The sequence below is a fragment of the Homarus americanus genome, unplaced genomic scaffold, assembly GCF_018991925.1.
Source record: "Homarus americanus isolate GMGI-L3 unplaced genomic scaffold, GMGI_Hamer_2.0 scaffold27661, whole genome shotgun sequence".
NCBI lineage: Eukaryota > Metazoa > Arthropoda > Malacostraca > Decapoda > Nephropidae > Homarus > Homarus americanus.
Window position 1 is genome coordinate 82,754 of NW_024745664.1, and position 17,247 is coordinate 100,000.

General features: G+C 40.0%; 1 protein-coding gene across 1 annotated transcript in view; it reads left to right on the forward strand.

The window, feature by feature from the left end:
- The window catches only part of LOC121878723 (titin-like), a 104,666-nt gene that overhangs the window by 59,770 nt on the left and 27,649 nt on the right, over positions 1-17,247 (forward strand). Inside the window, exon 2 of the mRNA XM_042385069.1 lies at positions 13,770-13,915. Within this exon, the coding sequence (XP_042241003.1) occupies positions 13,770-13,915 (146 nt within the window). The remainder of the gene's footprint in view (positions 1-13,769; positions 13,916-17,247) is intronic.

Genomic DNA, 17,247 nt, shown 5'->3' on the forward strand with positions numbered 1-17,247 from the left:
GTTGATTATTTAGATGACCTAGCTGCAACGTTAACTGAACATGGGGTTAACTGCCCAATTAAACGAGAAACATTACACCTCCACCTGAGACATTAATTAGGGGGATATAATATTCGTATTCTAGTTCGTATATATATATATATATATATATATATATATATATATATATATATATATATATATATATATATATATATATATATATATATATATATATATATATATATATATATATATATATATATACATAAAACATGTGGGGGGGGGAGTGTTCGTGCCACCAGCTCGTAACTGCTACAGAACACGTAATGTTCAGACGTAACAATGGTGTAACTCAACAAAGTTCATGAGAGTACTAGATCTGAATACAGGGTTTGTAGTTACTGTGTGTGTGTGTGTGTGTGTGTGTTTACATTTAGGTTGATTAAATGAATGAAGGTTGGCAGCAGTGGAGTTGACTAAATATTTCCGGGTTGGGTTATTTATTTATTTATTTTTTGACTGGGTTTAAAAGGCTAAAATTGGAGAAAGATTTTATAAGGATAATTCACTTATATATAGGTCGATTATTTAAACATAATTATCTGTATTTTTCATTTAATGTCAATGTATTCTGATTTTGTCCAGATATTTTCACCATTATACAAGTATAAGAATTTAATTTCCCAGTAAAATAAAATCCGACAATGACAGAGCACTTTTTCTACTCCACGTGAGAAGATGATATTATGAACGAGACTAGACTGAAGGTCCCGCGTCAGAGATACTGCATAAGAGAATAAATTACGAGTTATTAGACAGAGGCGCACAGGAGAACGAGAAGCAATAGAGAAATTAAAAAGGAATCCTTAATATATGTGATATTAATTTTTAAAACCTGTAATACACCAAAAAGGAAAAACATCATAATTATGCCCCAACCTAGAATACGTGTAGGAGATATATACTGAACTTAACACGAAGGGGAAATTACCCTGATGTAGTGAGCAACATTATAGAATATTCGTGTAAAAAATATAAAGTATATACTAATGCTCATAATATACTAAGTTCATATATACTAACGAATAAACCATTAAAACAAAAAATAAAAGAATACATTGTAAGAGAAAAAAAATATTAGTTAGAAAAAAAATACAGAAGTTAGCAATCGTATATTTAATTATGCTAAACTTACCTGGTTAATGTCCCAGGTATGTTTACTCAGTACTTTGTGATGGAAGTTATATACGATATTATGATGACTCCTACTTCAGTTTCAAATAGAGAGAATGTTCAGCTTTAGGCCAGATTAGGTTAGGTTAGGTTAGGTTAGGTTATTTTATGTTAGGTCAGGACAGTCCCTTTTAACAAGTCTAAAGAATGTAAACAACAACAATAATAATAATAATAATAATAAGTAGTAGTAATAGTAGAAGTAGTATTTATGTTACTTTTAATATTACTATTCACATCAAGTATTCCCGCTGTAATCCAAAATATTATATCACAGGTACAGTATCTCACATGCAGCCATCCATTAGTTAAATCAACCATTATTAGTATTGCATGTTAATTCTGCAGCCAATCGTTATTACTAAATGAACTACGTTTTGCAACAAGCCAATATTCGTAAGTGATGTTCGCTTTGCAATTTCAGTCTTGCATAATTGACAACGCTGAGTTTGGTTAAATTTCGAGGAGTGTGTGTGTGTGTGTGTGTGTGTGTGTGTGTGTGTGTGTGTGTGTGTGTGTGTGTGTGTGTGTGTGTGTGTGTGTGTGTGTGTGTGTGTGTGTGTGTGTGTGTGTGTGTGTGTGTGTGTGCGTGCGTGCGTGCGTGCGTGCGTGTGTGTGTGTGTGTGTGTGTGTGTGTGTGTGTGTGTGTGTGTGTGTGTGTGTGTGTGTGTGTGCGTGTGTGTGCGTGTGTTTACATAACGAGATACATATGCGTGTGAAAATATAACTCTATGCAACTTTAAAAGTATATATGGGTATGTAAGGGGTAGATACTTTCGTGAATACAGTACTCCTCAGCATGTATATTTATGTATGCTCATGTATAAGTCTCTGTATGTAAGCGTGTATTACTTCAGCGTTACATCACGGGAAGAGAAGCAGTGAGAGCGCTCTAAATTGCCTCCTCCATTAGTGAGTTAAAAAGTCTCTTTATTATGTGGGATGGAAGTGAAGTGGTGGGTCACAAAAATGAGGGTAAAAGTTGTACTCCTTTAAACAGCGTTATCCTCTCACGCTACACACACACACACACACACACGTATACAAGCAAGCAGTCTTATCCCTCTGGCTCATATCTCTGGGGTTCCTTACTGTCTTGTATGTTGGTTAATATTATTGTTGTTGATTTTATTATTATTATTATTATTATTATTATTATTTTTATTATTATTATTATTATTATTATTATTATTATTATTATTAGTAGTAGTAGTAGTAGTAGTAGTAGTAGGCTACCAGTGCATTATACTCCCCAATCTCAAAATTATACACCAACTATCATATCTAACTTGACTCATATTTAATCAACAAACTTGTGTTCTCAGAAGACAAAAAAAAAGACCGAGAATTTTATCAACAACTTCTGAACACAGAGGAATACTTGCAAAATTCCCTCCAGTTCAGGTTAATTTTCTAGTGTTTTTAAGTGGTCTTTAAAGTCGTATTTAGAGTAGTAGTCGGCTAATTTGACTTTAAATCATTCTGTAGTGGTCCCTAGCGGTAGTTTATTAAATTAAACGGGTAAGATGTTGGGTCGGGTCAGCGGGAGGGAAGGGAAGGGAAGGGGAGGGGCTGGTGGTGGGCTGCTTAGGCTGGACAATGGGTTTAAGACGTATGTGATGGGAAAGGGGAAGGAACGGGTGGTGATGGAAAGGATGGGATGGTGGTGTGCCGAGAAGGAGAGGTGGAAGGTGAAGGAATAACAGTAATGGTAGTAATTGCCATGTTTTTGATAAATTAAACCAACAACAACAACTACAACAGTCGCTACAGAAACAACAAAAACAACGATTGTAATAAACAATGACAACAGTAATGAAACAATAACAGGACATAATATAAGGGCCCCATCAAGACACGCCACTCCTCCAGTTGACTCAAGGGGCCACCACACAAACTTGTGGTGCTCGGCCACCACACTTGCTTGTATTAACCCTCAGCCTTCTAATGATAAAGAGGTCATGGTTCACTTTAGGAAATGGTGAAATATTGTTCCGGTAACGTCATACCTCAGGTAGGCAATATGTAAACAGTTTACAGGTGCGAGTATCAAGGTGAGAAGGAGAACGTGATCTCATTAACTATTCAAAAGACACAAATGCCCCCCGTCTACTACTACCACTTACGACAAATAATAATAATAATACACTGTCTTCCTCGCCACGTTCTTCTGTCATGTTAACAAAAAGCCAACTCAGGGTCCAGGTGGTCTGCCCACTCGCTAGACCAATCTTATTTATGAAGAGTATTATCTCCGCTACTAACGGCCTAGAAAGTCGACAGTCTACATCAACACATTTTCTGGTCAGATGGGATAGTTAAGGACACTTTGTGGTAATACAGAGTGTGTATATATATATGTATATATATATATATATATATATATATATATATATATATATATATATATATATATATATATATATATATATATTTATTTGTGCACTTGTTAACATACATGTGTACGTACAGTATGTGTTTGTCTTTATATCTGGGTATGTGTCGAGCCGTGATTCATGACTGTATGTAAGTTAGCGGACGTAACAAACCCAATAATGGGCGCGGTGTGGCTCCGAGCTGGCCAAGATCTGCGAGTCTGTGGGGGTCATAAACCTAACTTAGTGGGATAAACGGTGTATGGTAGAAGGGCGGTCTGTGGCCCGAGTCTCGGAGCTCTGAACTGTGAGCCCAGTACAAGGACAAGGGTTCATATGGACAAGGGACTGAGAGTAATATTTCCCCTTAACTACTACTATTTTAGAAGTTCCTTCACTGAATATATTTTTTTAATTCTTTAACTGGGGGTGACCATAACATAAAAATGGACTAACGGTGGTTTGTTATGCCACGTATTCCACTAACTGGAGATATTTTCAACAGTTACAGCCCAATTCACTCAAACCATTAATATAAAAAACGATTTACCAAACGCTCATAATTAAATTTCTTCTCCATCTCATACTAAGTATAAAAAAACATCTTTCTGACTCACTTAAGCCATGGAGATGAAAATTTCCCCAAAGTGGAGATATTTTAGGACATATACCTGACTCAATTAGGCTCCGGCACAAAAATTATTCTCAAGTGATCATAAGTTAAACATTCTCCCTCCCTTGGCCTAACTAGAGAAATAATATAGAACACATTTACTTGACTTACTGAAACTACCAGTCAAAAATGGATTCTCAAAGGTTAGTGCGATATATTCTGCTCCTCGCTCGCCTGGAGACACAATATCTCACAGAGCACTTATGTGACTCGTTCATGTTGCGGGAAAAAAAGGGATTCTTAAAATTTTTCGGACGTTAATTCTTTCCCACAGTTTGATATGTGTGGAAATAAAAAACAAATATAAGGTTCGTATGTATATAATTTTTTTCATGGTAAATAAAAATGTTAGTGTGAATCTCTCTGACTCACTTAAGTTACAACACACGAAATTGCAAAGGCTCTCACGCTGATGTTTACGTCTTATCGGGTTATTGAGAAGATATCCAATTGACTAACGTAAGACGTCTTAAAAAAACAGATTACCAAAGATTCTTACGATAATATTTCCGTCATAACTGAGACTGTGAAAATTTAACTCACCTGAGCTACGACACAACGATATTTCTAAAAAATACCCTACCCTACCCTACCCTACCCTACCCTACCCTACCCTACCCTACCCTACCCTACCCTACCCTAACGTACCCTAACGTAACGTAACGTAACGTAACCCAACCTAACCTTAACTGGACAAGTGAGGAAATATTTTGCTAACACACTTAAGCTTCTACTCAAAGTTGGTAACCAATATGGCTTTGAAATTACACCATTGACTATACCATTGTTAGATACGTGTTCTTATGCCCAGATAAGTACGATCCTTTAAGAGGGCTGAGGCTCCCACACCTTGTTGGTCATTGTACTGCTGTCAGCCGCAGTGGTCGTAACCTGTGGAGAGAGAAAGAGAGAGAGAGACTAATAAAGAAACAGGCCAGACAAAACCAGCAGGATAAATAGTGAGAAAAAGACACAGAAAAGGGAGATAAAAGAGAGGAGAAATTCAAAACACACACACACACACACACACACACACACACACACACACACACACACACACACACACACACACACACACACACACACACACACACACACACACACACGTAATGCATTAACATGGTCTTAAAGGTTCAGGCAAAACCATGATTAAAAAACATCTGAAACGAACACAGAAACGGAGGAAAACTGTGGCCACTGTAAATTCAAACTCTTAAAGACGATCATCAAGAGAAAGGAGGGAGAAACAGAGATGACAAGAGAGAAGGCTAGAAGACAATGCCATAAGAAAGGGAGAATCATGAGACGGGAGTAATAAAGACGGAAATGTGGGAAAATGTAGGATAATTATACAGCATTGCGAAGAGGGAATGGTGAGGTAATAAAGAAGGAAGTTTGAGAATGAAGAGGATAATTAACTTGCTTTACGAACAGATAATATGTGAAAATAAAAGATAATTATACTTCTTCAGGAACGAGGAATTAAGTAATGTTACAATAAAGAAGGAATTACAAGATAATCGAGGATAATTACGTTTCTTTACGAAAGGAGAATAGAAGAAAACGGAACTTAATTACACTGCCGCATGAATAGAAAAACCATGAAACTCGGAAATAAAGAAAGAATAAGGAGAAAATACTGGATAATTACACAGGGGCGTTGTGAGGGAAGGTGTGGCAGAGGAAATAACAGGTTAATTAAGCCACTAACAGGTAAAGGAAACTAATGAGGGCCTAAGCTATGAGAGACTATAAGCTTGCTTGACTATGTCGATTCTTTCTGGGGTTGAAGATGTAAATAAACATTGAGAATTGTGTCGTTTGATCAAGGAAATGTATTGAGGGAGAGACTAGTTTCTTGAGTACGATGATTTATCCTCTTGAGTACGATGGTTTAACCCCTCGAGTACGATGGTTTATCCTCTTGAGTACGATGGTTTAACCCCTCGAGTACGATGGTTTATCCTCTTGAGTACGATGGTTTATCCCTTATGTACGATATGAACCCACTGAGGATACTGCATTAGCCCAGTAAGATATTTCAACCCCCCTGAGTTCGATGATTAATCCTTTGAGTACGATGTCAACGCCCTGAGTATAATGTATTAACCCAGTAAGATATATCAAACCCTTAGAGTACAATACACATCCCCTGAGTACGATGAATTTACTTCTTGAGTACGATTTCTTAACCTTTTACAATGGTATTTCATTTCTTCGAGTTAAACCAAAATCTAAATATTTCTCCCTAGAGGTTTCCTTACCGAGAGAGAGAGAGAGAGAGAGAGAGAGAGAGAGAGAGAGAGAGAGAGAGAGAGATAAAAGCTAACTAAAAAGACTCCTCATAGTTTAACTCAACTTTCCAATACTTCCTTAACTACGACTAAATAAACCCAAAACACCAATGAACATAAACAAATAACACAATATTTCGTTCACTTACTTGATTAATACAACACACAACCACTAACCTTTAAGAAAAAAACACACGATGCGTTTTTACCATCTCCGAGGAATGCTTTACCTGATCTGACACTAACCTCTCCCCCAAAAAAAGTCTCTTACCATTAAAGTCAAATATCATCATCAATAAAGACTCTCAGTTGTTAAGGCTTTTATTACTGGCTGACTGGCTGAGGGAAGGTTATTTTATAAGAGATGCTCGGCGAACGAAAGATAAACTTGCCATATTTACGGGAGTTTGGCGAGAGTTTATCATTCGTATCCTGAGTGAGTTTGTAATTATAATATTGAGTTTATTCAGGGCCTATACCCGCCTTACCTAATCTGACTGATGGATGTTGTCATTATGTCATTGTTTGTAGTAATATCAATAATGGTAGAAGTGGCAGTGATAGATAGTCGTACTGGTTATAGCTGTAGTGATGTAGCTGACCCAGTAATAGACATAGCTGTAGTGATGTAGCTGACCCAGTAATAGACATAGCTGTAGTGATGTAGCTGGCCCAGTAATAGATATAGCTGTAGTGATGTAGCTGACCCAGTAATAGATATAGCTGTAGTGATGTAGCTGACCCAGTAATAGACATAGCTGTAGTGATGTAGCTGGCCCAGTAATAGATATAGCTGTAGTGATGTAGCTGACCCAGTAATAGATATAGCTGTAGTGATGTAGCTGACCCAGTAATAGATATAGCTGTAGTGATGTAGCTGACCCAGTAATAGATATAGCTGTAGTAGTTCTCGGTGCACGGCCACAAGAGTAAACAATAGAAACAATAATAATAATGATGACAGACTCAGAGCCAAGTGGAGGTCAGAGAGTGTTGAAGACAGCGGGATACTGTAGAGTCTTAAAGCTGGTGGCGGGGGGACAGAGAGGAGGAGGGGGGGACAGGGAGAAGGAGGAGGGGGACAGGGAGAAGGAGGAGGGGGACAGGGAGAAGGAGGAGGGGGACAGGGAGAAGGAGGAGGGTGGAGGCAAGGAGGAGGAGAAGAGGAAGGTGGAGGTAGGAAGAAGGAGAGTGGAGGTTGGGAGGAAGAGAGAGGAGGTTGCAGGTAGGGAGGAGGAGGATGGAGGAAGGGAGGAGTAAGGATTATTTTTTTGTAGAGAAAGAAGTGGTGAAAGAAGATTAGAGGTGGAGGATGGAAGTTATAGTTCGGAATTGACAACCTTGCTGTGGGTTAGCTGAGCTAATAGTGTGTTAAGGTTGTGTCATGGGTTAGTTATTGTTTGTCGGTACAGGCACAAGACATCCTACCCTGTCCCATATATGGGTGTTTTAAGGGCCTTATTTCATATTCCGCCGACCCTACTGGCGGATGCTGGTCTAGGGAGGTTGTCTATTGCTTGCCCGTATAGATCGGGGGTGGTAATGGACCTTTTGAGATTTGGTAACTTGTTGGGAATCATGTATGGTTGTTGTTATCTGGTGGGAGTCTTTGAAGGAGTTCTTGCTCTGATCGTTCTATCTTTTTGCCAGACTCTGCTGGCCAGGGTGTGCAGCTGCTGGTTGATGGGTTTTTTTCTCAGGTCTCTATGTATCTCGGCTGTGGTTTTGGTGAAGGGGTATCTTTCACCTGTGACGAATCTCAGGGCTCCATTTTGGACCACCTGTAATTTTAATAATTGAGTGGTGCTCATAGTATGAAGAGGTACTGCTGGGTAAGTTAATATCGGTATGATAAATGATGTCACCAGGAGGAGTTTTATTTTCTCAGTAAGAGCGTTAAAGCGGTATAATTTTCTCAGCTCTCTTCTTGCCTTTTCGTTCCTGGTGTGGACATGATGGGAGTAACCTGTCATGGATATACTGTATGCAGGCCCAGGAGGGTGCCTCTGCTTTTGTATTATATCTGGGCATTGTTGGTTATTAATGGTTGGGTTTTCCTTCTGCATAAGGGTATCACTGTGATTTTCGGGAGACTGGTTTGGATTTTCCATTGTTTTTCGTAATTATTTACCCTTTCTATTTCCCGCCTGGTGTTGTCGACCTGTAACGCTCGTGATTTTCCTTGATGTGTTGTTATTTGAGTGATGTCATCTGCATACATAAAATCTTCGTTTCCTATTCTAGTGGGAGGCGGGGTGTCACTTGTGTAGATGATATATAGGGTGGGAGAGAGGACGCTACCCTGAGGGACTCCGCTCATGTGTGGGAAGGTGTCTGGAGACAGGGATGAGGAAGGTGGGTAGGGGCAGGGAGCAGGAAGGAGGGTGAGTCAGAGCGGAGGAGGAGGAGGAAAGGGAACGAGGAAGAGGGTGTGGAGGTACTAGAGGAGGAAGGAGGGTGGAGGCAGGGAGGAGAAGGAAGCGGAGGAGGAGACAGGTGGGGTGACCTTTGTAAAACATTGTAAGATAGGACAAGGGGTGAGGACTGAATGAGATAATTACCCAGGTGAGGTATAGTAAATTAGGTTCGCTGACAGGTGCAGGTGTAGTGTATTGCAGGTAAAGGTTGATATACTTATAGGTATTATGTGTGTGTCTGTTTGCCTTTTTCTGTCTCTATTTCTTTTATTTTTTCTATTTATTAATTTAATATGTATTAGTTAGTTAGTCTATTTGTTTATCGGTATATCCATCTATGTGGCAACACTGAACCAACAGCAGTATGTGGCACCACTGTAATCAGCTTGAAAAAATAGAACACTTGAACACAATTAAATTCCTTCCTTATTTATATCCTCTCGTTAAACTGGAATTTCTTGCTAATTACGTAAATTCATTAATATTAAGAAATGGACCGGAAACACTAAAAGAAAATATATAAAATGGCGACCATGAAACATCCACACTATCAAAATTAAATAATTATATATATATATTGTTTTTTTGAGCAGATAAGACCATTATTATCGGTATAGTGTATTTACCGAGGCAAAAACCAATTTACTATTGCATAATATTAATAGTAATACCACTACTACTACTACTACTGCTCCTAATAATAATAATAATAATAATAATAATAATAATAATAATAATAATAATAATAATAATAATAATAATAATAATAATAATAATAATAATAATAATAATTCAAATACCAATAAAACATTAAAACCAAAGAAAATAAAACCAACAAAATCTAAAAAATAAAAAATAAACAAATAAATAAACAAATAAATCCCCCCCCAAAAAAATATTAAATAAATCCCATACAGAGGCGACTTAAGTACCATAAAACTAAACAATGAACCACAATAAGAAAAAGACTGGAGGCGAGAGATCAAAAGGTCATTAACTACTCTCAAGGTCCCTGGGGTCTCTTAAGGTTCTTGGCACTATTAAAGGCACTGGGTTCGGTGGGTCATTTGAGGCACTGGTAATTGAGAGAAAGAGAGAGAATTTTAATGGCATTTGGGAAGGTGAGGCATCGGGAACTCTCTCTCTCTCTCTCACACACACACATCCCTACCCAGTCTCCACACAGTTAATGACCCCAAAGCCAACAAGCACATCCCTAATTAAGTATCAGTGGCACTATCGACCAGGGCACTGTGACGCTAGAGGTGGCACCGCCCTGGCACCGGCTGTCGAGTTATAGATGGTATATTAAGAGCCAGGAGGTGTTGTCATCCATCATTACGCCATTGTTTACGGACAGGGAGGAGTGCCAGAACGCTCCGTCTCGTAGAGGGAACCTTTGTCGTGTGTGAGGGGGGTGAGGGGGGTGAGGGGGTGTGAGGGGTGTGAGGTGACAGGGGTGTGATGATGGGTGTGAGGGTGTGAGGTGGTGTGAGGGTGTGTGTGTGAGGGTGACAGGGGTGTGAAAGGGTGAGGGGGTGGGGGGTGAGGGTGTGTGGTGTGAGGGAATCATCTGGGTGAATAGAATAGCGCTTACCTGAGGTCGTGGAGAATATATTAAGGACAGACAGACAGACAGACAGACAGATAGATAGATAGATAGATAGATATATAGATATATAGATAGATAGATAGATAGATAGATAGATAGATAGATAGATAGATAGATAGCATGGTTATGATAGTTAAGAGTCTAAAGGAACTTAGCTGTTTAATGATAGTTCTATATAGAAGTAATAATTAAGCAACATAAACTAACTATATTTTTAAATGACCAACAGTTACATTTAGAAAAGCCATTATAAATACACCTGAGGGATAACATTATGATAACAGAACATAACATAACACCTGCCAGCAATTAGTAGACTAGTGACTGATTAATTCGTATCTCAGGTAATATGTTCAGGTGTAATTATCATCCAGTTGTAAGTGGTTTATGTGTAATGATGGTAATAATATTGTGTAAATGTTTGTTTAATCTGTAGTTATTTGTTGAGGTTAATTGTTATTGTTTTTATTATCATTATTATTATTATTGTTTTTATTATTATTAGAACCGATCTACCACAGCCCCCCCCCTCCATACTTCCATCACCCACCACCTACCACACCCTCCTCCACCTACCACCTACCACACCCTCCTCCACCTACCACACCCCCCTCCACCTACCACACCCCCCTCCACCTCCACCTACCACACCCCCTCCACCTCCACCCACCTACCACCCCCCTCCACCACCACCTACCACACCCTCCACCTCCACCTCCACCTACCACACCCTCCCTCCACCTACCACCTACCACGCCCTCCTCCACCTACCACCCACCACACCCCCTCCACCTCCACCTCCACCTCCACACCACACCTCCACCACCTACCACACCCCTCCACCTCCACCTCCACCTACCACACCCTCCTCCACCTACCACCTACCACACCCCCCTCCACCACCACCTACCACCCCCTCCACACTCCCCTCCACCTACCACACCCCCTCCACCACCACCACCACACCCCCTCCACCTCCACACCTACCACACCCTCCTCCACCTACCACCCACTACACACCCCTCCACCACCACCTACCACACCCTCCACACTCCCTCCCACCTACCACACCCCCTCCACCACCACTCCACACCCCCTCCACCCCCACCCCCACCCTCCACCTACCACCCTCCACCTACCACACCCCCTCCACCTACCACACCCCCCTCCACCTACCACCTACATTAGTTCTTACGCCACCTATACACACACACTCCGCCATCAACGTTCAAACATTGTTTTCATGGTGCCATTTGAATGTAAATATTTGACTAAGGTAAAGAAACAGGAGGAGTCGATACCCGCGTTACCGTCTGAGTTTTACTGCATAATGATTTGCATATCCCTACCATTACCGGGCCTCAGCTCCCCCCAGAACCAAGGAGGAAGGGGAAATAGATTCACTGAGGTTTAATGTTCCCGAGAAAGTCGATATTTTATCTCCCTCTCCTTCACGGGGATGTGAGGTAAGACTGCCTAACTTTTACCTTTTGGTTTGTCTGTCAGCCTGTCTGTCAGTCTGTCTGTCAGTCTGTCCATTAGAGAATTGTCAAGTGGATGAAAACTTCTTAATATCCCAGATTAATTCAATGACCAACAACAACAACAGTATTATATATGTGTGTGTGTGTGTATCCAGGATGTAATAAAAATAAATGATGATGATGATGATGATGATGATGATGATGATGATGATGATGATGATAATAATAAACTCTCCTTGCACTAAATTTACACACAATGTCTCGCTAAATTAATTAACCCCCAAAAAACTCTAACGATAATATTTAAAAAATTTCTCACCTTCTTGTCTCTCTTTCACCTTCATACCTCCATTCCCTTTATTTCTTCCCTGTTTGGTGTATCTTATTCTCACCAACCTTTCCCCTCCTTCCCTCCCACTCTCCCTCCTTCCCTACCCCCCCCCTTCCTTATCCCTCCTTCCCTCCCTCCTCACCCTCCCATTGAGGTCGCTGAATAGGAAAGACCTCCCAGGGCTCCTTACTCATCACCTCACCCGTTTCTATACATTCTGATATTCCACTAAAAATCTTCCCCTCTTAGAATATATTATCCCACCTAGTCTAATATATTCTAAAATCAACCAGATTTTTTTTTTCCTCATGTTATATTTTACTATTAATTTTTGTATTATATTTTTGTTTTTCATTTTTTTATGTTCGTTCTTCAGTTTATTTCAATCGTATTTTCTTCCATTTCTTTTATTTTGTATTGATCCTTTATTTATCTTTCTTTTTTATTCGTTCATTGATTTTTATCTTTCTCTCGCTTATCTATCTTTACGTTTCCTCTGATTCTGTATCTTTAATGTGTGACTATTTTCCGTTTTTTTTTGTATCTATCCTTTCATTTCTCTTTAATTTCCTATTCTCCTTTCTCGTGTTTATTTTATTAATCTGTTAGTTCCTTTTTCCTTTTATTTTGCCTAAGAAAGGAAGAGTTTCAGCCAAGAACACTACATTGTTCACTCTCTTCCCTCAGGGGATTTACATTTCTTATCCATTATTTTTCTAGTTCCTCTTCCGTTTTTTCTCTCCGCTGCTACGTTTCGTCAGTATATTCTTATCTTGTGTCTTTCTCTTTGTTTCATTATTCTGCTCTTTCCTCCATTCTCTTTTCATCTATCTTATATCTTCTGTTTATTTTATTTCCTTCATTATTGTTTTATTCCATTGTTTCTTCTCTCGTATTTCGTCTTTGTCTCTCCCTTCCATTTTGTTCTTCCATTTCATTCTTTCTTCTTTTCTGTATCTTGTTCTCGCCTTCCTTCTTATTTCTTTAACATTTCTTTTTTCTCCTCTCTTCCTTCTATCCCATTCCATTATTCATTCTCTCTTGTGTTTCATCCTCGATTCCCATCCACCCCTTTCCCATTACTATTGTATTTTATCCACAATTTCTATCCTATTCCACGCCTTCTATCTTCATCCGTTCCTTTCCCGTTACGCCCCCTAAATCCACTGTCTAATCCACATCTTCCATTCCATCCCATGCCCTTCCTCCTCCTCTTCCCCCTCTTCTTCTTCCTCTTCTTCCTCCTCCTCTTCTTCCCCCTTTTCCTCTTCCTATCCCCAGAGTCATATATGAGGTAACAGACACCCCAAGAACTGAGAAAATTTCACCTAAAACAGTATGTCTTATTCGCGTGTTCTTTTTCCTTAGGGAGTGAGGCGTACGACCCCGAGGCGAGCATCACTGGGCTGTACACAGGACCATATTTCGACCCTCTGGCCCCTCGCAACATGACGGCACACCTTGGGGACGAAGCGACACTCCCCTGTACCGTCAGACAGCTGGGCGACAAATCGGTGAGTTGACGTGTTGTTACCAAGAGTTCACTGTTTTGGTGGTAGTGTCCGGCCTTACTTCACCCCCCCACAGCCCAGCCCCCTGCACCTTCACCTTTTTTGTTGGGAAAGGGAGGGCGTGTGTGTGTGTGTGTGTGTGTGTGTGTGTGTGTGTGTGTGTGTGTGTGTGTGTGTTGAAAGGATATACAGGTGACGTAAACTTGAAATCACTGTGTGTGTGTGTGTGTATGTGTGTGTGGTTTTTTTCGCGTGTGTGTGGGTATTTTTATGTATGTGTGTGTGTTTTTATGGGTGTGAGTATGTTTACGTGGACGTGACAATGCAACAATGAAGTATATATACACAGGGATAGAGAGCATAGTGAGAACAGATGGTGCGTCAACTTAAACTAGATAATATCTGTCTTCAAAATCATGCTTCCTCGCTTTATGTGGCCGCGTGTGGGCGTGTATGTGGGGTTGTGGGTATGTGGGCTTGTAGGTGTGTGTGGGTTTGTCGGTGTGAGAGCTTGTGGTTATGTGGCCGCGTATGTGACGTATGTTGGTAGTTGTTAGTGTGTGTGTGTGTGTGTGTGTGTGTGTGTGTGTGTGTGTGTGTGTGTGTGTGTGTGTGTGTGGTGTGTGTGTGTGTGTGTGTGTGTGTGGTGTGTGTGTGTGTGTGTGTGTGTGCGTGTGTGTGCGTGTGTGCGTGTGCGTGTGTGTGTGGTCTGATAAAAAGGTGAGAGGTACTGGAAGGGCCGTGTTTATGTTGGGGGAAGGTGTGTATGGTGAAGTCAGACGGGTATTTGCAAAGGAGTGTTGTTCTATTGTTGTGAAGGTTTGAGGAAAATACTGGAGGATTGACGACCCTGGGCGGGTTTTAAAGGTAGTGTGTGTGTGTCTATGTGTATGTGTGTGTGTTCGTGATCGCGTGTGTGTGTGTGTGTGTGTGTGTGTGTACATCCGTGGGTGTATATATGCATTGCTGTATATGTTCGTGTTTATTTATCATTACACTCGTACCAGACTGGTTTTTTTCTTTCCGTGTGCGTTTAAAACACACACACACACACACACACACACACACACACACACACACACACACACACACACACACACACAATGCCCTTCACTCTGGGTCTGTTTTTCTTCACTTGTTGGTCGTGTGTGGGGTCTCATAGGATCAGCCTTGTTTGTTTTACGATCATACTCTTGTGGGTTATGAGTCTTTTAGAACCCGTTTGGCCCCGTGCGTCATCCTCCGAGTCCCCTGCCCGTTACGGTAGTGGCGGCAGACAGCTTTATGACCGTGTCTGACAGGAAGGTATCTCAATTTTTTGGTCGAGGCATGAAAGTCGTTTATAATTTAGGGGGGATTTGTTAACAGATATATAGAGATTTATACCCACACACACATACACACACACATACACACACACACACACACACACACACACACACACACACACACACACACACACACACACACACACACACACACACACACACACAACACACACACACACACACACACACACACACACACACACACACACACACGCCCACACATAGAATTTCACTCAAACACAGTGATATATGCACAGCAACACATACACACACACATTATACATATATAACTCAACAAAAACGCATACTTTTACACAGACATACACATATACACATGCACACTACATACTACACCCACACACACACACACTACACACACTACACACAATCACACACACTACACACACTGCACACAATCACACACACACACACACTACACACACACACACACTACTGACTATATTACCTTCCCTTGCACTAAGCTTCATGAATAATGCCAGACTGGGTTCACTCGTTCAACATAACAACAATGACCCATTCATCCTCTCCACAACTGACCTTTCATCCCTCTATACACGGGTGACCTTTGACCTATATGGAGAGCAGGTGACTTCCCATAAATAATAAAAAACAGGAATCACGATTGAGTAGATAACCTAACCTAACCTAACTTAACCTTCACGGTGTCTTAAAAAATTCGTGAGGTGTGTGTGTGTGTGTGTGTGTGTGTGTGTGTCACATCGTCTGAGTTTGCGCGTCCCTGATCTATCTTTCGCCAAAATTCTTCAGAGATGTTTAAAGATTTTCTTGATATTTTGGGCACGGACATTGATACCTTCGGGAGCCCATGGGAGTGTAATAATAGGCATGATCCGATTATCTGAACCAAGGGATTGAGAACGTTTGGGGATATATCGTGTGTTCGAGTTCGTGCGCAGTTGTTTGTTGTTATTATCATAATTTTCTTTGACAAGTTTTAGTGAAATAGTCATAATAGCGTTTTATTTATCAATATATATTAAATAAACCTATTCACATTATTAATATTGTTATTTTATTTCTTATTGGTTTATGAAACTGAGCCTAAAATTAGTCTTCCACGAAATATATTAGATATAAGAATATATTTTATACAGCACCATGATATACGGTATATTATATTATATCTATATATAACAACGTACAAGTACAAAAAAATATCATGAAAAGGTACTATAATATTGGCGACTGATGGAAAATGCAAATACTGAACTCATTTTATTAATCATTTGTATATTAAATTGTTCAGTGTTGACATCGCAATTGAAATTCATCATCTGAAAAACATGATACGTTTTTTTTTCACTGTAATATCTGTACCATGAACACTTTACAACAACAAAATTGGTGAAATTCTGTCGTTACACAAACTTCACCAAATATAATTTTTTCTCTAATATTGAACTGATAGTAAAACGAACCTTTAACTTTTGAGTCCATAAAAAAAGTCTCATGATTTATGCCTCTCACAAGTGCCATGAGGTCGGCAAAATGTTGAAATTCATGGGAGTCGTAAAATTTGTGCCGCCAGCAATAAGTCATCGCCTACCTCCTGACGGGGACCCTGACGAAGGGATGAACTCCGTGATTCACACCATTCATGAAAATTCTTCAGGGCGGTGAGTGGTGGAAGACACGACAGTGGTGGTAGATAGTGTGATACCAATCGATACAGTGACCTACATTCACTGAGACTCCTCCAGGTTCTCCTCGGAAAGTATCAACATTTATCACAGGAGCGGTGTATGTGAAAGTATAAAATCTTACTATAAATTAGCAAAGTAGACTACATATGTCGTATACCGAAGTAGACTGTAAATGACGTATAGCAAAGTATATAATCTTCCTTCCCAAAGTATTAAAATAATTCACCTATGACGTACATCAAAGTATAATAATGTCTTAAAAAGTATCAAAGTTTATGTGCTAGTGGTGAAAAAATATAGGAGAGAGAGAGAGAGAGAGAGA